This window comes from Physella acuta, unplaced genomic scaffold (assembly GCF_028476545.2).
Source record: "Physella acuta isolate Inbredline_101_S28 unplaced genomic scaffold, ASM2847654v3 ptg000366l, whole genome shotgun sequence".
Lineage (NCBI taxonomy): Eukaryota > Metazoa > Mollusca > Gastropoda > Physidae > Physella > Physella acuta.
Window position 1 is genome coordinate 145565 of NW_026731885.1, and position 26297 is coordinate 171861.

General features: G+C 38.9%; 1 protein-coding gene across 1 annotated transcript in view; it reads right to left on the minus strand.

Annotated features, from left to right (window-relative positions):
• The window catches only part of LOC131941595 (transferrin receptor protein 1-like), a 33669-nt gene extending 8684 nt beyond the window's left edge, over positions 1–24985 (minus strand). Inside the window, exons 1-2 of the mRNA XM_059300911.1 lie at positions 24178–24985; positions 220–306 (exon numbers count right to left, since the gene is read on the minus strand). Of these exons, the coding sequence (XP_059156894.1) occupies positions 220–306; positions 24178–24548 (458 nt within the window). The 5' untranslated portion in view covers positions 24549–24985. The remainder of the gene's footprint in view (positions 1–219; positions 307–24177) is intronic.
• Between the last annotated feature and the right edge of the window lie 1312 nt (positions 24986–26297).

The window sequence follows — 26297 nt, forward strand, 5'->3', positions numbered from 1 at the left end:
TAATAATGTTGATAAATATTCTATTTATTTGGGCCAAAATAATTATATATATATATATATATATATATATATATATATATATATATATATATATATATATATATATATATATATATATATATAATATATATATATCAATTGATAAAAATAAATAAAGTTCCAAATTTCCCAATAATTTAAAATATGTATTTCTTCAAGTATTTTAAGATTTTATATTACCTGTATTTTTTAAATTCTTCATAAATAAGTTCCGAAAACTTGGCCTCGATATCACTGCCGACAACTGGGTCATCAGTTCCATATTTCCTAAGAAACGAAGAAAAATGGCAAGACAAATAAATTAATGGGAAGTAACACTTGAAGCTTTGTTAAGTAAGATAAAATTCAGTTATCTCCCATACTTGTTTTTTTTTTTAACTGTATAGTGCCGAAGGCAGGCCAAAAAAAGTATCAAAATTTCTCATGAGAAATCTTTTAATCTTTATTCCTTTTATATTTATAACCGTTTATAAAATCACGAACCCACACATTCTTTGCATAATAAGCAGATTCAGACCTAAACCAAAAAACTAAACACCGAATAATAGTTTTTTTCCCATCTTTTTCCTCTCTTTTACTATCAATATTTATTAAAATAATCGAGCTTTTTTATTTTATTTATTCCCAGTAAATTTTGATTTAACGATAAACGGATATTAAAAGAACTGAAATAAAAACGCATAATCCCCCCCGGCATACAATGCAAACAATTCGAAGATAACCAAGTACAGACAAGGCCGACAACTGAGACTGTGATTCTAATACATGACATGGATACTACAAGAGACAAGCTGATTGGATGCCTGGGTTGCTGCGTTCAGGGTGTTAGTGTATAGACAGGACATTACACACTACATCACGTATGTGTAGAATACCGGACCAATTTCTGTTGGACAAGTTATGCAAAGGTTACAAAAGACCCCGGGAATAGAAGGTATCTTTTGTGGTCAGCACTGATCCAGGTTGTCTTTACTGGACTGAACTTACCCCGACTCTAGTCATGTACTCATTTGAGCTGGGTGGACTCACGGACGTCCGGTGGATTCTAGCTCAGGCTAAACTCGATACCCAGCTTTCGGTAGGATCACAAGGTGTGGGGGGAGGGGGCGACTGAACGGGGTGACACAATTCAAAAAGGGTGACACCAAAATAAAAACTGTCTACATTTTAATTAGCTTTTCCCAATTATTTTGATATAGACATGGAGCTACACAAAATTACCTATAGTTTAAGTACACCATACAGCGTATATAAATGTTGGCGGAGGGGGGGGGGGGGGCGACACCCTGGCCTACCGCACCGGGTGACACCCCACCTAGTAGAGGCGCTGCTAGGATAAGGCGCTGCTAGGATAAGCTACCGTGTACTCGACTACACCGTCCCATACTTTTTATTAACTAATTCTTTTCATGCGTCATAAAAACCTTGATTTCAACATCCAAGTACAGTAAAGACCTAAAGAGATTTAACAAGACTTGTACTAAACATATTTATAGCATTGTTGTCAGTGGTAGTTACTGGCTAACCCAAACACGCCATAACATGTGTTTATTAAAGTTATTAGTAGTGGCTGGTGTCAAACACACAACAACCAGTGTGTATTGGTGTGTTTAATGATACACATAATGACCTGCTTCGTAAGTAAATTTTACCCATATTACGTCCTATTGTACATTTAATGCACATATTAGTTTTTTTTTATTTAACTTGCAGATTGAATTCATTCAGAAAAACCAATTAGAAATCACTCATAGAGCTGTAGATCAAAACACGTAATATAATGGACATAAATCCTTCAATACACCTGATATAAGGAAAACGCTGACTCCTAATGAAGCTTGAATATTGAGCAGGCTTATTAACCGTCCTTTCATTCTCCGTCAGCTAAAACCAATAACAAACGTATTCATAGTGGTGTAAATAATTACACCTAACTAGCTGTGATCTTCTTGAATAGCAAAACGATTTTAATCGGATTAGTTCGGTGAATGGGCACTACACACCTGTGTTTAATTTAGCACTCGCGACGTTCGTTTTTTCTCGGCGAATGCCGTACGGCGAACAGGTGCTTCGCCGTTCACCAATGTTTCTGTTGTGACCGCGTTCATTGCTTTGCAAGTACTAATTTTAAACTGCTGTTCGTTTTTTATAGAAGGGATACCGGAAACTGATACGACCTGCTTTGTGTCGTATTATAAATCGTAAAGAAATGGCTTATCTGAGCTTGGGTCAGTTTGACACATCGGCTGCTGGGGTATCAGTCAGTTTGACAAATGGGGTATCAATCTAAAGGCCGATTAGGCGGTCCCGGATTTGATGGGGTGTTGGGTCACAATGCTAGACCGAAACTTTGTTTACTACTTCAAGTATTTACTTAGGTTCAGTGTTTCTTTCAGATATTTTCTCCGGGAAGTGGGAAAGTGATTAAAGTATACATTTTCTACGATAAAGTCACAAAAATTGTGAGGAGGTTGTGGTCAAATTTTGAAACTAGAGTGTTATTAAACATTAAATTTTAAACGTTACTGAAGGCCGATCACCGACAACTACATAAAGGGAAATAACTAGGTGGTAGCGAGCAGTGAGGTGTGTTCGTGAATAATTTAGTCAAGGTGGACGTTGCAGGTAATCCTTGCGTGGAGTGACTTTTTGAAGGGAATATTGTGGGAAGGTGTGTTGGTTCATTAAGTGCGATCGGCTTGGTAAGCCTGACTATGGTAAAAAATAATTTTAAAAATTGACTTGCCTTTACACTTTACCATATGTAAATTTTCATTAGTAGAAAGAAAAAATATAAAAATCTTCGTATTAATACCATACAAGTTTCTATCATTTTACTTATCAGGATACGAAAAAAAAAAGGATACGAGTTGAGTTATCTAGGCAATATGGTGAAGTAATTGATTAATTCAGCATGAAGTAGAAATATCATGTATAACATAAAGAACGTCACGAAATAATAAATAACACTCTATATAAGAACTGAGTGAGATTAATGATAGCATGACAAAAGGACATCTAGTTAAGTAAGGCAAGTCACATCAGACATGTGATTGGTCTAAATTAAAAGGTCCACAGGTCAGTTACATCAGACATGTGGTTGGTCTAAATTAAAAGGTCCACAGGTTAGTCATATCAAACATGTGGTTGGTCTAAATTAAAAGGTCCACAATATAGTCACATCAGACCTGTGGTTGGTCTAAATTAAAAGGTCCACAGGGTAGTCACATCAGACCTGAGCTTGGTCTAAAGTCTAAATTAAAAGGTCCACAGGTCAGTCACATCTGAATAATTTTTTTTTTTATTGAATAGGAATTTTAACTATACTCGTGATAGACTTGATAAAAATAATATATTTCTCAATGACGTGTGTGACGTTTTTAAATGCTGCATTTAAAACACTCGATTCTAGGCTCGGAACACAGCGGACATCACCAAGTTAGCGAGGTTAGGTTGATGCTGGTGTGTTAAGAATTAACCTTAACCAATCGTTATAGTGTGACTAAAAACTAACCCTAACCAGAACGGTTGTACGATATTTTCGATTCGACTCTACTTGGTCGAACGTTAATTAGCACTAATTAATAAACTAAGGAAAACTAGACAACTGGTTATTGTAGCTTCTAATTTTTAAAAAAAAGTTAACATGAACTAAACATGGTAGTGAATTAATCAGCAATAAATTAATTACAAACTTTCAGCTTAATTAGATAAAAAAAAATTGATGAGCTATTAACTAATAATTAATTCAGAATGTTGAGTTTAACATGGTAGATAATCAGTTAACCAATAAACTTCAAAACAATTTTTAACTAAGCAATGGATATAACTGGCTACCTTTTGAATTCTGCCTGTTAAAACCATATGTCTAAACCAAACAGATACCGGGCAGAAAGGAGGGAAACCAAATTCTGCTTCAATATCGACTGACAGCGCAAATGTTTGTTTTACTGATCTACGTTCGACAATTCACCAGGAATGCTTGCGTACACAGGCAGTTGTCGTTCTTTGCATAGCGCACCGTTTCTGTCGGTGACGCGCCAAATTTGGTGGTTCGGCGTGTATGTGTGTGTGTGTTTATCTATTGGCGGCCCATTCCAGTCGTCTGCATGTCAACATATCCAGCCTAACTAATGAAACTCGATTAACGAGCAGGTAACGTTTTTATTTTTATTTAAAATTTTTTAAAGCGTTGGGGAGAAAGCCGACAAGCACTAGATTATAGGGCAGTTAAATTTCGTGTTAAAGGAGTAAAAAAATATAAAAAATTTGATAGCGATGTATAATGGCTTTAATTTTTTTTTCTATGCTGATGAAGACATGGATGCGTCTTTTTTGCTGGTCTAGAATCTAATTATTATCATCTTTTAATATTTAAAAAAAAATGTTTTTTTTTTCGAAATTGTTTACTATTGATAGATTGTTATTCGGTAGATTTGAGCGTACGGTCACATTTAAGCCAGATTTTTTTACCTGGCTAAAACAATCACTTGTTTCTATCTTGAATACCGCTACAAAGCAAGTTTTTTTTTTAACAAACTTATTGATGGTCTCTTAGCTCTATATTATAAAACTGTATCTTTCAGACTTGGGTTAAGCCAGATCTTTGACTAGCCGAGCCTGCAGTTTGAATCCATCATTTCTTTTTGTAGAATGAATCAACTTACACTTACTTGTTAGGTTTAGAGGGGCGCTGAGAGGGGGTGGGGGTGGGGCTTTTTGCGACGATGTGTGTGGTGGGAGGGGGGAATGTAAAAAGCATTTTAAAAAGCATGACGTCAAGTCAGATTGTGACCGAAATTAAATAAAGGCAGAGCGGTAATTTTTAATTTGTTGAACAACATATCAACCTCTTTAATAAGCAAACACACCCAACACATCACACATTACACATCACACTCAACACATCACACCCAACACATTATACTCAACACATCACACTCAACACATTACACTCAACACATTACAGTCAACACATCACACTCAACACATTACACTCAACACATCACACCCAACACATTATACTCAACACATTACACTCAACACATTACAGTCAACACATCACACTCAACACATTACACTCAACACATCACACCCAACACATTATACTCAACACATCACACTCAACACATTACACACAACACATTACACCCAACACATTCGAATCAACACATCACACCCAACACATTATACTCAACACTCAACATATTACACCCAACACATTCGAATCAACACATCACACCCAACACATTACACCCAACACATCACACCCAACACATTAGAATCAACACATCACACTCAACACATTACACTCGACACATCACACCAACGCATTTCACCCAACATATCACACTCAACACATTACATCCAACACATCAAACTCAACACATTACATCCAACACATCAAACTCAACACATTACATCTAACACATCAAACTCAACACATCACACCCAACACATTACACTCAACACCCAACACACTAGAGACCAACCATTTTTTTTACGAACTGGAAAATAAACCCTACACATTACTCGACATGTTTAACATCATGCGCATAGACCATTCGCCGAGTAGCTCTCGTTAAAACACAAACGTAGCTACTTTTTAGCTGTTATTTTAACATTTTGGCCTATTTTGTTGATTTTGCGGCCAGTTTCACAAAAATAATTCACGCTTTATAATGAAAGTTGAAAAAAAATTAACTAAACAAGTGGTACAGTAGTGAATTCAATATATAACTAGGTGAGTACGATCCCACAGTTACTCTCTTAGATGAGTTACTGTCCCTAACTATGAGATCGTCCATTAAATGATGAATGAGTCACATTCCAAGGTGGGAGGGCGGTTAAAATTTTGTGACGATGTGTGATGAGGGGGAGGGGTGTTCAAAAAGTGTGAGGTCACACAGTTGCATTTTTTAAAAGTATGTTAAAAGCTGTTATTTTGGGGTTTTGAGAGCTGTTTTTATAAAGTGTATCAGAAATTATTTAATATGTTGACGAAGCTCAGTCAATATTTCAGAAAGAAATCGAGGTTCTTAAAAAAATTAACGATAACTTTGATGAAGGTTGTAGGCAGAGGTGTGACGTAATTTTAGGGGTGGGGTGGCTGTTTGGCTTTTGTGACAATGTGTGACGGTAGCTAAAGAGGTAAAAATCGTCCAAAATAGCGTGTCATCATTTATGGATGATCAATTTGGAACTTCATCTTGTCATAGGTGTTTGAGCTCGCTTTACCGACCCGACCACGCCAATCCCGTTCTAATTTTAAACTAACGAATGCTTTTATTTGTAACATTCAATATTGACTATAGCAGAACTGACACTACACAAATGAAATAGTTTTAAAAAGTAGTTTTGGTGGGATAAACAAACCGAACTGCTTTCAGCCTGAAAAACTAAAGCCATCTCTAACGTCATGTGTGTGCATTGGCAGTTTAAAAACTTAAACTCTCGCACACTAAAACTGGGGAGGAAAGGGAGTTAATAGGCTAGATTAATTCGTGCTTATACAAACATGTGTTTTCAAGTGTTCAGGTCGACGCGATTGTACAACTCCCATTGCCAATCTAAGGGGAAAGCACTCTTAAATTAATCTTGCAGGAGTTGCGTTGACATTCTATTAAGATAAATGGCGTTGTGTAATGGCAAGCTTGAGACGTGTGTCAAACGTAAGTTGCTGTAGTTTAAAAGAGGTAATTGTGGCCGCATGCCCTGACAGAGTGGTGTCTGACTCATGGGGCAGACATCTGAAAGTTTTTTCATGCAAGGCGAGAGATGATGAGTTCGTTAGGGACTGTCCACGTCACGTCTGGCCCGTGTCACATTTCGTCACATGTACACCCAGGTGAGGTTTTTAGGGAGTGTCCATGTAATATCTGACCTCGGTACATAAAGGGATCATGTGGTCAGTACAACGCTCAGCCGAATTTACTTTCCCTAAACTGAGACAATTACCCATTAGATCTGGGTGGACTCACGGACATCATACAGTCAGGTACCTATTAGAGCTGGGTTAACTCGGGGACATCATACAGTCAGGTACCCATTAGAGCTGGGGTGAACTCAGGGACATCATACAGTCATATACCTATCAGGGCTGAGTAACTCCTTGACATCAAACAGTCAGGTACCTATTAGAGCTGGGTGGACTCACGGACATCATACAGTCAGGTATCCATTAGAGCTGGGTGGACACATGGACATCATACAGTCAGGTACCCATTAGAGCTGGGTGAACTCAGGGACATCATACAGTTATGTACCCATTTTAGCTGGGTGAACTCAGGGACATCATACAGTCATATACCCATTATAGCTGGGTGAACTCAGGGACATCATACAGTCAGGTATCCATTAGAGCTGGGTGAACTCAGGGACATCATACAGTCAGGTACCCATTTTAGCTGGGTGAACTCAGGGACATCATACAGTCATATACCCATTACAGCTGGGTGAACTCAGGGACATCATACAGTCAGGTACCCATTAGAGCTAAGTGGACTCAGGGACGCCCCACGGACAGAAGCCCGGGATCCGAACTCGAGACTTTCAGGTTAGCGGTCATGTAGTGTAGGTTAAACACCATCTCCTGATGGCGTAGTGCTGTTTATAGAACCCTATTCGCATCAGAGGTTTATACTTATTTGATGGTGTGCCACATACTGAAAGGGGGGGGGCACATCTTATGTGACATTTATTATATTAGAAAATGTTATTTTTCGTTAAAATTACGGCGATACAGGATACAGAGAGAGGATAGGAGTGGGGTAAACATCAGCTAAAATGTTTATTGTCCTAAGTTTACGTGCGACCCCTTAACATTTTGACCACACAAGATTAGTATCTTATTTCACGCATTTATCAAGCAACTTAACTTTTTATATATTAAAAATGGAACTACCTGAGAGCAAGTAGGCTGTCTTATCAAAATGGCGCAATCCAGTTTAAAATTTGTTCAAGGACTTGCGCACAAACTTTTTTCTCTAAATTTCGAAATGGATTATCACAAGTTCAAGAGATAAGAAACAACTGCATTAGTGGCAGATATGACGTCGTAGAGCCGCGTGTTGTAGGTTCAAAGGTTAACCAACTATTACAAAAAAAAATTATTTTCACACGTATGCTAGGAATAGTTAAAAGTCTTGTCTTAGAAGTGTTACACATTTTGTCTAAGATCCCCCTCAATTAAGATATTTCGGTAAACAAAATAAGGCCATGTGTTGTAAACCAAAAAGCAACTTACTCTTAAATCTCAACACAGCTTGTAATGTTTTAACGCCCCCCCCCACCTCCCAAAAAAAGAAACTAAATTACTAAATTAACTAACGCAGTAGACTAAGTAAGATTCGCCCCCTCACATTACCAGGGCTGTTTCATCCATTTTAATTTATTGACTGTCCATTATAGCCTGCAGCTAAGCAGACGATAAAGAAAAATTGTGCGAGACAAGTTGCCAGATAATGCTGCGACAAGTTGCCAGATAAAACTAATACTCAGACAGCCAGGGGGCCAGATTTCTCAAAGCACATATACGTCACATGTTTCATATAATTAGAGCTTTAACCTTGCACGACAACTTTTTGTCAACAGTAAAAATTTTCCCTCTATTCGCGTAGAATTACTAGAGCATGGACCGGCGCTGTTGGGGGTGTTTTTGTTGATAAATACAAAGGTCTCTTTCACAGACTGTTTTTGTTTACTTTTACAAATATCTCTTTTACATACTGTTTTTGTTTACTTTTACAAAGATCTTTTTCACAGGCAATTTTTGTTTACTTTCACAAAGATATCTTTCACAGGCTGTTTTTGTTTACTTTCACAAAGATCTTTTTCACGGACTATTTTTGTTTACTTTATGCCAACACGTGTGGAAACAATAACTGACAGTATGTACGTAGATGTAATGGCGCTTATAAAATGGGGTCGTTGTTTTTTTATTAAAAGTTTGAATAAAATAATTATAACACTGCCTCAGTGGGGATAAGGTGTGATGGTCACCCACTGAAGTGTAGTGCTGACCAACAACAACAACAACAAAAATAAAACCCAGCTCTATTCGTTTCTGGATCAGCTTTATTACTTCAAACAAACTTCCTCAGAATTTCAATTTCAACATTGCACTGTCGCAATTTCATAGACTTACTTAAAATGGCAATTACAATTTCAACATTGCAATTTTTACATAGCCCTTCATTAGGTCTATATACATTACTTTAATTATTCTATGCCCATGTCACTAGTCAACATACTGTTCCTGATCACCCGCAGTCTGGGGTTTGAATCCAGCAGACACAGTCGCAACTACCCAGAGTTCCAGAGGTCACAAATAAGGTTTAAATTATCCCCTCCCCCTGACTTGTAACCCATGGTATGTATTTCATAATCTAATATAAATATAATGGCGGTCACGATAAATTAGACCGCCCGGTTTGCTGATATCAAGCTATGCCGATGCGCCAAAAAAAAAAAACACAGTCGTAGTGTTCAGAACAAACATAATGTTAACACGTTTAGCTCTGATTTATGTGTGAATCAAAGTTCACATATGAAGCGAGTTTAGTGTGGTAATAAGGGTGAGTACACAGATACGTGTGTTTAGGAAATGAAGCAGATGCTGTTGATAGAAATACAATTGCTATTTCAATGTCCTGATGAGATGCTTGTGTTGCGATTATCTTGGGCGATACACGGATGGGGGGGGGGGGGGGCTGATGTTTGAAAAATGTTCACGGAAATAATTATTGAAAGGACAAAGCCGCTGGACAAAAAATTGACCACATCGACACCGTGATGTCTTGACCGTAAACATCAGGCGGAACGGCGTGGTCGAGCAGTAGAACGACAACTAACCAAACCAGAAGGACGTGGAAAAATACGATGGCTTAACTGTTCACGCAGTCCCTCCGAGGTCAGAGAAACAGATTAACTGCTTCCTCTGCCCCGTGAACTTCTTGGTCTGAAGTTTAGGCTATTGGTTTCACATTGAACACTAGACATCGTGATGTACGTCGACCACTAAGGTTCGTTAAAAAAAAAGTTGAAAATGGTGGCCTTGTGTACGATGACTTGTGACATCGCGATACAGGCACTTCAGCTGAACTTTGAACTTTTATGTTTCCCTGGGACGTTAGCATAGACTACATGCCGCGTTTAACATCTAATTTACAGAAATCAATTAGTAGCGGTGATAATTAGTTATCTGGGATCGTAAAATCCATACTAAGGCGACAAAATAACTGTTATTTTTTGTTCTTATCGATTAGCCGTACCACATATTCGTGTACGAAACCGATAAAGATACTTTAACCTTTATAAAAGACAATAGTAGTATTATGAAGGTCTGGCTAATCGATTCGAACTTGTTAAAAAAAATTAGTAGTAGAAGGCAGTGCAATGCCAGTTACACAAAGACGAGCTTTGCGTGCGTTCTTAAACTAAATTTAGCTGTACGCGAGAAATAATCGTAGCTAATGTAAACAGTTCAAAAACCTCAAGCATTCAGAACATTTGATTATACCTAATTTTAAAAAATACAAGTATAGCCGTTTTGTGAAATTATCATAAACTAAAGAAAGCACGCATTTAACTTGAGTGCAGTAAATTGATGCAGATCTTGATAGTTCTGATAGAGAGACATTTGAAAATTGTGTTTGAAAATGAGGGATGATTCAACTCTAGCAATGCTAACTGCAATCGGGTTGTTTAAAAAGATGAAAGAGATACTTCATTACAACCAGGCAGGCTACAGTGCCGTGTGGTACGGTGCTACAAGAGATAGCACACAAACGGAGACAGACACCTATCCTAAAAATGTAAAAACCGTTTCATCGACTACCGGGTATTCCCACCTCGCAAGTAACGTCCGTAGATTTAAGCTCCCCCATGACATTGATTGCCTATTTAAAACTCTGTCTATAGGCATGTGTCAAATAAACATGGCATTGTTGAAAATTTTCTCTGTGTAATCCACATGTTATGGTATTCGAAATGCCGCCTTTGTTGTTTTTTTCCTCACCTAAATTCGATTGAACTATTTAAATACCGAACACATGTGTGAATACAATTTTTTATTCTGGATATATTTTTATTTTAAAGATTCAGCCTTTACCGTTATGGTACAATCTGATGCACCGTCCTGATCTATAGTAGGGCTTAGCCATGCTTGCGTCTGATAAACTATTTAAATCTCACCCACCCTTTCAATTTATAATACAATATCACCCGTTCAAAAGACAGTTAATTGGGGATAAGTAAATGTGATGTAGAAAAATGTGACACATTGTGTTTTTTTATAACTGTATAGCTTTATACTATTATAATTTTTTAAATTTTCGTTACATTTTGGTGGTGTTGTTGTTATTGAAGAGAGTAGTGGGTGACTAGCAACAAAATATTGTATTCTACTGGTATTTTAAAAACGTGTGGACCTGTCATAAGTCTTATGACCAGTTGACGAGTCCTAGTCTTATGACTAGTGGACATTATGTAGTCATATGACCAGTGGACATCTGTGACCAGTGGACATGACGTAGTAGTAGTATATTAGGTCGCTTTTGGACCGCATTTTTGGCGGAGGTGGGGATGTGGAGGAACAATGACATATAGCAAAATACTCGGGAGCAGGATGCGCGGGTGGCGCAAAGACATATAGTAAAATACTACGCCAGCTGCCGCATCGGGATGTGGAGGGTGGGTGAGCAGGATGTGGGGGTGGCGCAAAGACATATAGTAAAATACTACGCCAACTGGGGTTGGCGGAGGTGGTGGGGAAGTAGGTCACCTTTTGGTGACCTTGTGACGTAATCATCGGCCTTGTGACGTCATCATTGACCTAGTTACGTAATGTTAATGCGTTTTAATGAGTTTTAATGAGTTTTTTAAATTTTAATTAATTTTTATTGACTAGTTACGTAATTTGATTATTTGTTTACTTTTTTAATTGCTTAATTTGTTTGTTTACTTGTTGTTTAATTTAATTACTTTGTTTATATTGTGTAATTTTTATTAACGAGTTACGTAATTTGATTATTTGTTTACTTTTTAATTAATTTTTTATTGAGTAGTTACGTAATTGGATTTTAATTTTTTGAATTTTTAAATTTTTAATTTTATTTTATAATTAGTTAAATTATTATTAACTAGTTACGTAATTTGATTTTAATTACTTTGTTTATTTGTTTATTTAATATATTTCTTTTCTTTGTTGTTTAATTTGTTGGTTTGTTTATTTGCTTGTATGTATGTTTAATAGTAAACGGAGAGGGGGGTGGTTGAGGGGAGGGGTGTGCTAGCGTGGACTTTGTATAAGGACCATTCAGCAACACAATGAACGTTACAAAAATAGAACATCCATTTAACCACATCTGTTACTTATTGATCCGCGATCCTTTGTTCTTGTCAACCACTGACCGGAGATTTATGGGCTTTATATTGATCGCACCCACTGGCCATCAGTACGATGTCCCACCTAATTAAATTGATTATGCTTCACCGATTTTATGCGTTGTTCGCCGACCCGATCACAGCAGGGGTTCCGCATTTAATTAAAAGAGATAAGTGTCTCTCCGCGAAGCCCGCGTTAAGTGTGGGAACACTTGTTACCACGTTAATCGATTTTACCGAACGCTTTGTTAGCTCCGCGAAGTACTTAGGTCATTATGCAACAGCTGTTGTGCGACAGCTGGGGGTGTAATTAGACTGACCAACCGGACATTACCTTGTTGGTTTTCTAGTACGCGTATGCTACACGTATATACACACACACACACACACACACACACACACACACACACACACACACACACACACACACACACACACACACACACACACACACACACACACACACACACACACACACACACACTAAATTAGAACAAAACTCTTCTTATATTTTATTTGTTTATTAACGTTTTTCCAATTCATCAAAGGCTTTTAAAATTTCATCCTGTAAACTTAACAGGCGCTCAAAGCAGGCGCGACTCATACTAACACCAGAATTTGTAGGAAAATTAAGATCGTTCCCATCTATGAGCTCTCTAAGATTTAAAGTGTTTTTGTTCATGAATTGGCTAACAATCGCCAATTTAAATCCGGTGTGATTCATCGTTCGTATTTCCGTCACTTTATTGTTACCTCTGGCCACAAGTATCCAATCTTCATTAGACATCTTGAAATAATCTTTTATAATTAGTTCCAATAATTTGAAGTGTTAAACGTAATATAATACGATCGTTAATATATTGACGATTCGCTGACGCCGAAAAGGGTTGTAATATAACTTTTAAAGTTGCACCGCGCGTTTAATCGAAAGAGCTAAGTAGTTATCCGCAAAGCTACCGTTAAGTGTGGCGACAGATGTTACCAAGCGGGTGGTGGTGGTGGTGGTGGTGGTGGTGGTGGTAAATTTGCTTAAGATTATAAACTTCCGGCGCTCCCCGTGGTTGCTTAATAGCGGGCTCACTGAAGCGATCACAACAGGTAATTAATCGAAGCCATTAAGTCCCTCTCCGCGTTAAGTGTGGCGACAGCTGGTGCTGTAATTAGTCACGGCTCTCGGCTTTTTTCATTAGACTACAGCTGTACATGAACTATGTTCACATATCATACGCCCGGTCATTCTTTGATCAAATTAAAAAATTTTGTTTCCACATGCCATGCGAACCGTCCCTTGCTATGTATGAAAGATTAATGGTTGTAACTATTCGCTTATAGCGAGGGTCAGCGAAAACAAAAATATATTTAAGGGTCGGAATTTTCTTTCAACCACCGTTAAGTCAGGTTTTGAGACGAAACGAAGTCTCGGTAGGTTCGTGTTTTTAATGGGCGACAGGGCGACTTGGTGCGTTGGTACGTAGGTATGCGGGGTAGACATGTTTTTTACAAGTCTGGAAAAGTAATTACGTTTTTTTTATGACCGTTCCGATTGTCGCGTGTCTTCCCCTTACGGCTTCCCTAATAGAGAAACGAGAGGAAAGACAACTGTTCTAAAATTAGAACAGCCTTGTTTACAGCCACGAGTATCGTCCCTTGTGAAAAAAATTCGCGTCAGAATCATTAACTAAACATTCAATTTCTTTAACAAGTTAAAAAATAATTTAGGAAGACAAGGGTTAACAACATTAGACGCCACCGTTTTTGTTTCCTGCGACGACAAGGCACAATACACTTTTTTATTTTATGTCTCAAGTAGAGGGGTGGGATATTTTTTTCTTTGTAAGCGTGTTGTAAACAATAGGTAGACGAAGCGATTACTAAGTAAGAGGGGAGAGAACGTGACGTACATCGCGATATTTGAAAACATGGCGATGTTTAACCTCAACCAAAAAAGGCAATGAACCTAGAAGGAAGCCGAATATATATCTTAGTCTTGCAGCAGATTACCTGCCCATGTTCGCTTTAGTATTACAGTTTTCATCAAACTTCTTTTTGACTTGAACTTCTTTAATTTTTTAAGAAAGTTTACTTATACATAATACATTACGTCTAATGACAATTTTTTTATTTTTACCACTCATGTATTTTCTTTTTCTATATCTTACATTGTCATCTTAATTTTTGATCACCTTAGGTGGTGGTAAGGTGGTAAGGTGGTGGTAAGGTGGTGGTAAGGTGGTGGTAAATTTGCTTAAGATTATAAACTTCAAGTTTTAAAAAACAACAACGTTATAGTACGTCGTGTCAAATGACACACCGTTTAAAATGTCTACATTTAAATTTCACCAAAATAATGATGTATAAACTAAATATGATATGACGTTAGCATACATATAATTCAATCTAATCACTCTAAAGTACAAATCAATAATTTTTATTGATTAAGGGGCTGGGTGAGTTATTTTTATCACTATTCGCCCTTCCCCTTCCCTTTGTCCGCAACCCCTTTCCCCTTCGCCCATCCCTAACCTCAATACCAACCGTACCACTACCCATTCTATTCCATTAAAGAGACAAAGGATTTATGACAATCCTAAAGACAAATATTTATTCAACTAATATCACAACCCCCTAGAAACCACTCCAACAGACTGGGATACATAACTTGTAGACACCACTCCCCGTTGAATATCTCTTGCACCCTACCTACATCGACAACTTTGTCCGCCGCCCTCGCCCCCGTCCCTAAACAACCGATAGATAAACACACCGTACCACTACCCACACTATTCCCTTGGACAGACAAAGGACAAAGTAACAGACAAACATTTATCCCCCTTCGTTTACTGTCACAAGTGACAACGTTCCCATCCAACTCCAAAACATCCATGGCCGAATTTCGAAACCTGTCTTGTTGAAAACAAAGACCGTCCCACTCTAGTGTAAACTCTACCCCGACCAACTCCGAAACAGGGATGGTCCACATTTTAAATCTACCTTAGTGAAAACAAAAGCCTTCCCACTCTAGACTCGGCCCCTAACACTTCCAAAACATACCTGTACTAACTTTGAAACCACCCTCGGTGAAAACTTCACCGACACTAGTATGGACTCTACACCTACCGATTCCAAAACATGAATGTTCCGAGTTCAAAACCAACCTTCACCGACACTAGTATGAACTCGGCTACCAACAATTCCCAAACATACATGTACCAACTTTCCAACCTGCCTCAGTGCTAACAAAATTCCCCGACCCTAGTATGAACTCGACTGCCAACAATTCCTAAACATCCCTGTACCAACTTTGTAACCTGCCTCGGTGAAAACTTCACCGACCTTAGTTTAACTCTCCCTAACAATTCCAATGATGCATGTACGAACTTTGTAACTTGCCTCGGTGAAAACACCCCCGTCCCTATTATGAACTCGGTTACCAACAATTTCAAAACATGCATGTTCCGAGTTCAAAACCAACCTTCACCGACACTAGTTTAAACTCTGCCCCATCAATTCCTAAACATGCATGTACCAACTTTGTAACCTACCTCGGTGAAAACTCCCCCGACCCTAGTATGGACTCTACACCTACCGATTTCAAAACATGTATGTTCCGAGTTCAAAACCAACCTTCACCGACACTAGTATGAACTCGGCTACCAACAATTCCTAAACATGCATGTACCAACTTTGTAACCTGCCTCGGTGAAATCTTCACCGACCCTAGTATGGACTCTAGACCTAACGATTCCAAAACATGCATGTTCCGAGTTCAAAACCAACCTTCACCGACACTAGTACGAACTCTAGACCTACCGATTCCAAAACATACATGTTCCGAGTTCAAAACCAACCTTCACCGACACTAGTATGAACACGGCCCCTAACAATTCCAAGGATGCATGTACCAACATTACAACCTGCCTCAGTGATAGCAAAACTCCCCGACCCTAGTATGAACTCGACTGCCAACAATTCCTAAAGATGCATGTCCCAACTTTGTAACCTGCCTCGGTGAAAACTTCACCGACCCTAGTATGGACTCTTTACCTGTCAATTCTAAAACATGGATGTACCAACTTCGAAACATCCGTCTGTGTTAACAAAACTTCCCCGACCCTACTATAGACTCGACCCCTAACAATTCCAAAACATGCATGGTCTAGCTTCGAACCCTGCTTCGGTGAAAACGTCACCGACTCGTGTATAAAATCTGTTCCAACCAACTCCAAACTTCCCTGGGCGCCCGAATAAAAATAACTCACCCAGCCCCTTAATCAATAAAAATTATTGATTTGTACTTTAGAGTGATTAGATTGAATTATATGTATGCTAACGTCATATCATATTTAGTTTATACATCATTATTTTGGTGAAATTTAAATGTAGACATTTTAAACGGTGTGTCATTTGACACGACGTACTATAACGTTGTTGTTTTTTAAAACTTGAAGTTTATAATCTTAAGCAAATTTACCACCACCTTACCACCACCTTACCACCACCTTACCACCTTACCACCACCTAAGGTGATCAAAAATTAAGATGACAATGTAAGATATAGAAAAAGAAAATACATGAGTGGTAAAAATAAAAAAATTGTCATTAGACGTAATGTATTATGTATAAGTAAACTTTCTTAAAAAATTAAAGAAGTTCAAGTCAAAAAGAAGTTTGATGAAAACTGTAATACTAAAGCGAACATGGGCAGGTAATCTGCTGCAAGACTAAGATATATATTCGGCTTCCTTCTAGGTTCATTGCCTTTTTTGGTTGAGGTTAAACATCGCCATGTTTTCAAATATCGCGATGTACGTCACGTTCTCTCCCCTCTTACTTAGTAATCGCTTCGTCTACCTATTGTTTACAACACGCTTACAAAGAAAAAAATATCCCACCCCTCTACTTGAGACATAAAATAAAAAAGTGTATTGTGCCTTGTCGTCGCAGGAAACAAAAACGGTGGCGTCTAATGTTGTTAACCCTTGTCTTCCTAAATTATTTTTTAACTTGTTAAAGAAATTGAATGTTTAGTTAATGATTCTGACGCGAATTTTTTTCACAAGGGACGATACTCGTGGCTGTAAACAAGGCTGTTCTAATTTTAGAACAGTTGTCTTTCCTCTCGTTTCTCTATTAGGGAAGCCGTAAGGGGAAGACACGCGACAATCGGAACGGTCATAAAAAAAACGTAATTACTTTTCCAGACTTGTAAAAAACATGTCTACCCCGCATACCTACGTACCAACGCACCAAGTCGCCCTGTCGCCCATTAAAAACACGAACCTACCGAGACTTCGTTTCGTCTCAAAACCTGACTTAACGGTGGTTGAAAGAAAATTCCGACCCTTAAATATATTTTTGTTTTCGCTGACCCTCGCTATAAGCGAATAGTTACAACCATTAATCTTTCATACATAGCAAGGGACGGTTCGCATGGCATGTGGAAACAAAATTTTTTAATTTGATCAAAGAATGACCGGGCGTATGATATGTGAACATAGTTCATGTACAGCTGTAGTCTAATGAAAAAAGCCGAGAGCCGTGACTAATTACAGCACCAGCTGTCGCCACACTTAACGCGGAGAGGGACTTAATGGCTTCGATTAATTACCTGTTGTGATCGCTTCAGTGAGCCCGCTATTAAGCAACCACGGGGAGCGCCGGAAGTTTATAATCTTAAGCAAATTTACCACCACCACCACCACCACCACCACCACCACCCGCTTGGTAACATCTGTCGCCACACTTAACGGTAGCTTTGCGGATAACTACTTAGCTCTTTCGATTAAACGCGCGGTGCAACTTTAAAAGTTATATTACAACCCTTTTCGGCGTCAGCGAATCGTCAATATATTAACGATCGTATTATATTACGTTTAACACTTCAAATTATTGGAACTAATTATAAAAGATTATTTCAAGATGTCTAATGAAGATTGGATACTTGTGGCCAGAGGTAACAATAAAGTGACGGAAATACGAACGATGAATCACACCGGATTTAAATTGGCGATTGTTAGCCAATTCATGAACAAAAACACTTTAAATCTTAGAGAGCTCATAGATGGGAACGATCTTAATTTTCCTACAAATTCTGGTGTTAGTATGAGTCGCGCCTGCTTTGAGCGCCTGTTAAGTTTACAGGATGAAATTTTAAAAGCCTTTGATGAATTGGAAAAACGTTAATAAACAAATAAAATATAAGAAGAGTTTTGTTCTAATTTAGTGTGTGTGTGTGTGTGTGTGTGTGTGTGTGTGTGTGTGTGTGTGTGTGTGTGTGTGTGTGTGTGTGTGTGTGTGTGTGTGTGTGTGTGTGTGTGTGTGTGTGTGTATACGTGTAGCATACGCGTACTAGAAAACCAACAAGGTAATGTCCGGTTGGTCAGTCTAATTACACCCCCAGCTGTCGCACAACAGCTGTTGCATAATGACCTAAGTACTTCGCGGAGCTAACAAAGCGTTCGGTAAAATCGATTAACGTGGTAACAAGTGTTCCCACACTTAACGCGGGCTTCGCGGAGAGACACTTATCTCTTTTAATTAAATGCGGAACCCCTGCTGTGATCGGGTCGGCGAACAACGCATAAAATCGGTGAAGCATAATCAATTTAATTAGGTGGGACATCGTACTGATGGCCAGTGGGTGCGATCAATATAAAGCCCATAAATCTCCGGTCAGTGGTTGACAAGAACAAAGGATCGCGGATCAATAAGTAACAGATGTGGTTAAATGGATGTTCTATTTTTGTAACGTTCATTGTGTTGCTGAATGGTCCTTATACAAAGTCCACGCTAGCACACCCCTCCCCTCAACCACCCCCCTCTCCGTTTACTATTAAACATACATACAAGCAAATAAACAAACCAACAAATTAAACAACAAAGAAAAGAAATATATTAAATAAACAAATAAACAAAGTAATTAAAATCAAATTACGTAACTAGTTAATAATAATTTAACTAATTATAAAATAAAATTAAAAATTTAAAAATTCAAAAAATTAAAATCCAATTACGTAACTACTCAATAAAAAATTAATTAAAAAGTAAACAAATAATCAAATTACGTAACTCGTTAATAAAAATTACACAATATAAACAAAGTAATTAAATTAAACAACAAGTAAACAAACAAATTAAGCAATTAAAAAAGTAAACAAATAATCAAATTACGTAACTAGTCAATAAAAATTAATTAAAATTTAAAAAACTCATTAAAACTCATTAAAACGCATTAACATTACGTAACTAGGTCAATGATGACGTCACAAGGCCGATGATTACGTCACAAGGTCACCAAAAGGTGACCTACTTCCCCACCACCTCCGCCAACCCCAGTTGGCGTAGTATTTTACTATATGTCTTTGCGCCACCCCCACATCCTGCTCACCCACCCTCCACATCCCGATGCGGCAGCTGGCGTAGTATTTTACTATATGTCTTTGCGCCACCCGCGCATCCTGCTCCCGAGTATTTTGCTATATGTCATTGTTCCTCCACATCCCCACCTCCGCCAAAAATGCGGTCCAAAAGCGACCTAATATACTACTCGTAGTCTTATGACCAGTGGACGAGTCCTAGTCTTATGACTAGTCGGCGAGACGTAGTTTTAAAGACTAGAAGACGATCCGTAAACCGTAAGAGTTGTGGTCCATCCCTAGTCTAAAGACCAGTGGACGAGTCAGAGAATGTACAAACACTCTGGGCGTCTTAAGCCTCCTTGTTAGTATACTGAAGCCCCGGTGAGTCCACTTAACGAGCCAGCCTTTAGACCGGTAAAGTAGCGCCCCCTTTGTTCCTCCTGGTGATACCGGGGTACAAAGGGGCGCAACTGGCGAGCGGGAAAGTAAATTTACACGGTCGCCCGCCCTAAGTGGATCGAGTTCTAATCCAAATAAATCAAAACACAGAAGCTGGGTTAGGGTTGGCTGGGTTACTATGTGGGCCGAGGCTGCTAGGGTGATGTTCGCTTGGGGCTGATCTATGGGCCCAGACAGAAGCTGAAGTAGAGCTAAGCTTAAAGGATTATCAAACAGAAATCGGAGAAAGCTGTGCTGTACTAGTATGATAGAAGCATGTTGGTTTCAAATAAGAACTTGCCGGTGGGTGGAGTCTCAGAATGGCTGGGTTGTACATGGTGATGGATGACACGCAGAGGCGTAGCGACCCTTCCCGGCGCCCGGGGACAAACTTTCAATTTGACGCCCCCCTCGGGATCAACCTTTCAATTTTCGATTTGCACCCCTACCCCCCTCGTGTATTTTTTTATATTTACAAAGCAAAAATGCAGCTAAAATAATATTTTAATTTGTTTTTCAAACCCATTTTGGCGCCCCCTAAGGTCAGCGCCCGGGGACATATGTACCCCTCTGCACCCCCTTCGCTACGCCTCTGATGACACGATATTTATTTATTTATTTTATTCGCAAGCTAGAAAATAGTCCACAGTCGCCATTCTGAATGTTAAAGGTGAGGGTTAGAATGAAATGACGTACATCAAATATCAGCGATGTATGTAAACGAAAACAGAAGACTGTGCTCAAGTTTCTAAACAATACTTTTTTGCCAAAAAGTAATTTCCATCTGTCTGCACACACGCACACACCGTGAAATGTGAAAATTGCAGGCTTTTTATTATTTTAAATTGTGTCTACGAGACTGAGTTTTTGTCAAACGCGATTTAAAAATATAAACCACACTAAGAAATTTTAAAACTCGATTTTAATTATATTTTCATAAAAAAATAATCTCCTGTAATAACCTTTGTAAAAATGTTTATCTATTGAGTGATGAGTTCCTTCCCTTTAATTCGGTTGTCTACCTTGAACATTAATCACTCAACTCCGCACAAAAGATTCACCCAGGGGAAGTAATGTCATTAAATAGTTGTATTGTTTACAAACATATTTTTTTGTTTTCCTTCTAGGCGGGGATATTTTTTTCTTTTTTTTTTCTCGTGGATAATTTCTTTCAACATTGAAGGTTTCTCTTTTCAGGTCAGAAGGCTTTGAGCGTGGGTTGATTTAAATAGTTTGAGGTTTTTGTTTGTGTAAACATAAGGTCTCCGTCAAGCACACGGCACAACGTGTCGAACATGCCCCCACGAAAACAAACAATTCAAACAGACTAGTGCGAAGATGACAAACAGCTGACACGTCATACACTGACGTCCTGGGTCTGACGGATGGCCGGTGCGATAAGACGTCACATATTGACGTCCTGTGTCTGAGGGATTGACGATACAGCGATTAGACGTCATACGTTGGCGTCTTGGGTATGACTGATTGCATGTGAAATTAGACGTCATACATCGACGTCCTGGTCAGACGGATTGCCGGTACGATTAGACGTCAACATTGACGTCCCGCAGGTACGATTAGACGTCATACGGCAACGTCCTGGTGTGAAGGATTGCCTGTACAACGATTAGACGTCTAAAACTTCTAGTGACTGAAGTACTGTCGTGGGTCGCAGGTGTAATGGTCAATTTTCACCATATAATATCTCTACTATTTTAAGCCTCCCGCAACATAACTTAATTTAGATCAACAACCTTAATGGTCGGGTTCCTCAGTGAAGACAAAGCGCCACCACAAAACGAAGAGTTGTGACAGTATCATTCACTCGAACTACATTTATGGCTGGATACAGGAACTATGAGAGCGATACTACGATAATAACCTCTATATAGGGGTTCATTAAATATTTTCTTAACAGTTGGGCTATGGCTTTTAGTGTGACAGAGTACAATTTTACTTCACTGAGGTTAAAGTTAAGTTACAAATGTAAGTCACCTTCTCCCCCTTCACCCCCCTCCTAACAAAAACTGCATGTAGAAACCTATCTGTACGAACACCGTAGATAGCCGATATCTTCAACCAGCGGAGCGGTGAAACACAAAAGATTGGAATTTTCCGGTGTTGAGGCGGCCGCCGCCACACACTTTATTTTTCACTACCATTTGCGGCTGGTTGTTCGCAGGGAATAATTATTTGCATGAATCTCGCCGGCGTCTTGGTGTTCGTGGTACGCCTGAATCGGCTTGAATGTCAAGTTTAAGAGTTAGAATATTAGCATGATTCTAGCGAATGTTATACAGAAACTCAATAATAACAATAGATAGGCATATGTGGTCAAGGATGGTTATAAAAAAAAGTATTTATTACATATCAATCAGTAGGAATTGATACAGTTAAAAACAACAACAACGCATGATTTGAAGATAGGATAATAGAAACAGTTGGGCCTTATATTTCGTCACAAGATTGAGCCATTCGGTGCAGCGTTTCCTCCAGACACTGGGGGGGGGGGGGGGCACTGTTAAAAGTATATATTTTTAATACAAATTCCATTTCGTTCGGGGGGAGGGGGAGACTCATTTCGGGGAGAGATGCCTGGAAGAAACAGTGATAAGGTGACAAAGGGACAATTTTAAATCACGACCATATAGGAGAATATAGTGACCGCAATCGTGCGGTCTTCCGTCCAACCACCCCGCCCTTTATTGATTCGGTACTTTAAAACTAAAAACTTATTCGCTGACGCTACTTATGCCATCTGACACCGCGGTAAGCATGTTAGATCAGTCACGGGTGGGAGACTTCGCATATTTTTTAAAAAATAATATTTATTTTTAACCCCTCGTATATTTTGAGCTCCATGTTATTTACGTGTATGCAGAATTCGTGTGTGGTTCAAAGAGTATTCCAATTAATAATAGTTTAAACATTTCCGGGGGGGGGGGGGGGGGGGACGACGACACTCAACAGACCCACCTTGCAGTACTAACGCGTGAGCAGTTTTCTACTCATCACAATTCCTTTCTCATCTTCTTGTGCTAAATATATATGGAGGGGGGGGGGGGGAGGAGAAATTAAACCAAGTAGCCAGCTTCCTAGAAAACACAATGCCTTTGTCATCTTCTTGTGCTTAATATAAATAGGCCGAGATACTCAAAAGAAACAGGTCGGGGTAGGGGAAATTTACAAAATGGCCAGTTTTCTAGCCAACTCGATTCCTTTGTGTTTGTCATCTTCTTGTTCTAAATATAAATTATGCTGTAGGGGATGAGGGAAATGGACCAAGCGGCCAGTTTTATTGTCAACAATTTTTGTGTCATTATCCGTGCTTAAAATATGCAGTAGGGCTCCCTCGGGTTTATTAGCGACTAATGTAATGTAGTAGGCTTATTATTTATTAGTAAATATCCGTCTCATCTATTGACATTACTTACATTAATTATATTGCCTACAGCTGGTTTCAGATCGCCTAAATAGGCCCGTTTAATATAATATATAGGCCTATAATAAGAAAATGTATTGGCTATTGAAGGCCCTGCCCTACAGGCTACAATATACTAGTGTATAAACGTATAGTGTCATATAGTTGACATAGAGACTATAAGAAATACATAGCTTAGTCAGTTAGGCCTACATAAAATGTACTACTACATATTGTATAGGGCAGGGCAGTGACGTAGCCAGGATCGTCTCAAGGGGGGGGGGTTCCAATTTTTACCCGGGGACAAACTTTCGATTTGCACCCCCCCCCCCCCTCAAACTTTCGATTTGCACCCCCCCTCAAGCTTTCGATTTGCACCCCCCCCCTCATACTTTTTATATATATACCGAGGGGTCTGTGGGGGGGGGGGGGGGTTGTTATAACCCCCCTAACCCCCCCCCCCTGCCTACGCCACTGGGGCAGGGACGTATACTATTTATTGCTAGATCTATTATTAACCTAATTAATGGTACTTACTGGACAAACTCCGTAACGTTTTCCCCTCTGATCGAATACACCAAAGAGTTATGAAACATGACGTTATCCAATCTGTACGTTTCGATATCCTCGTTTCTCGACTTGGGGACACAGTTTTTGCTGGGGGTTTTCCCCGCTTCGTACTCGTCCTCTAGCCGTACCTCGCTGATGTAAAACCCCACTAAAACCCCAGCAAGAAACATGACCGCCACCGCGATGGCCAGCAATAAAAACACGGGCAGACTCAGACATTTCTTTGAACTAGATCTACCTCCTCCGTAAACTTCCACTTTAGCTGGGCCTGCTGCTTCAGGGCTGGAGTGTGGTTCATCGACGGTTGGGGCGAGTGTGTAACCACCATGGCTCGCCATTCTACTGTATCTACACGATGTTTGTCTTATAAGTCTCCCTTATCGAAATTTTACTCCAACTCTTGAACGTAAACTAGATTTAGATCTAGAATCTAGACTAGATCTATATCTAGTTCTACACTACACTTAATTAAGTACACTTGCTTGCCTAAAAAAAAAAAAACTAGCCAGATTGAGATTCCATTACTAGAGTCTAGAATAGATCTCTAGGCCCCTACTGTAGTAATACCATGCGCAATTTTCATCTCATAAAACTTCGAAGAAAGTTTCAGAAAGTAGATCTATCCATATTCAAACTCCAATGAAAATAAAAGTACACACTACACACTGGTTTAACGAGTGGAACACATCATGTACGACACACAGGGGAGAGCACTATAATGTGCATTCCTTACATAAAGCAAGATCCGCTGTCGTCGTTTATAGTTGACAGATAATGACACAGCAAGCCAAGGTAGTTGGGCCAACACCTGTCGTAAAATAAAACGGGGAGGCTGCAGTTCGCCGTGATGCGAGTTCGCGATTAGAATTTCGGCGGAGAAATATAAGAAGCGGACAAAAATCACTTTGAATAAAAAGAACACAGACCAAAACATTTTACGAGAATAATAATAATAGGGCAAAATAGGGAATTCAGATAAGATTTCCTACATTTTTGAACACTCGCAGTGTCGATTTCGGCTACTAGAAACATTTATTTACAGAAAAAAACTATCAATAAAAACGTTTTAATAATAAGCTTTTATATTATAATAACAAGCTTTTATATTATAATAACAAGCTTTTATATTAATAATGCACTAAAAAGTAGAAAATAAACGATTTTCTTTAAATAAATACTAATGCATAACTATTTGAAATAACTATTATTTGAAAAACGTGGGTTTTGAAAATGACCCTTGTGCCGAGATTAAAACAAATCGGCCCCGTTGCATTGATATGCCCAGGGGCGTAACGAGGGGGGGGGGGCGGGGGGGGGGACGCGGACCGCACCGGGTGACACCATTTAGGGGGGTGAAACCAAGGCAAAAAATAGGAAAATATATAGAGAAAAACTTGAGGGGGGGGTGCAAATCGAAAGTTTGAGGGGGGGGGGGGGTGCAAATCAAAAGTGTGAGGGGGGGGGGGTGCAAATCGAAAAGGGTCGCTAAACCTCTGGGGGGTGACACCATTAAGTGCCGCACCGGGTGACACCCGACCTCGCTACGCCACTGGATATGCCACAAAAGATTTTTATAGAAAATATTTGTACGCATTTTAAAACTAGACAATATTATTTACTGGTAAGTAGGCCCTACACACCAAATTGATTCGGTAAGGCACAGTGAAGGAATCACAACATATTACAAAGCACACGCCTAAAACTAGAACTTGAGAGATTTGATAAATAATCGTAAATAGGCGAAAAGAAATGGACACATTAGGAGTGATTTAAATCAAACAGTGATCTCTACCAATGTTTATTTTGTTTTTCTTCTTCTCTAGTAACATATGGAAGTCTTGTCCCATTTAAAAAGTGGACACAGACATCTACATACAAGAATAAATTATTAAATTATCAACAAGAAAAAGGTAAACAAAGCACAGCATTTGTCAGGTTGCACTGACTGAATATTTACATTAGACAAGACATGATTTTCCATACACTTTTGATATATAGTATAGCTTGATAAATGTGTTCTTGTTTAGTAAAAAAAAATCAAATCTTTTTCAGATTAAAGTTTATTTTAAAAAATTGAGCTGAAATCT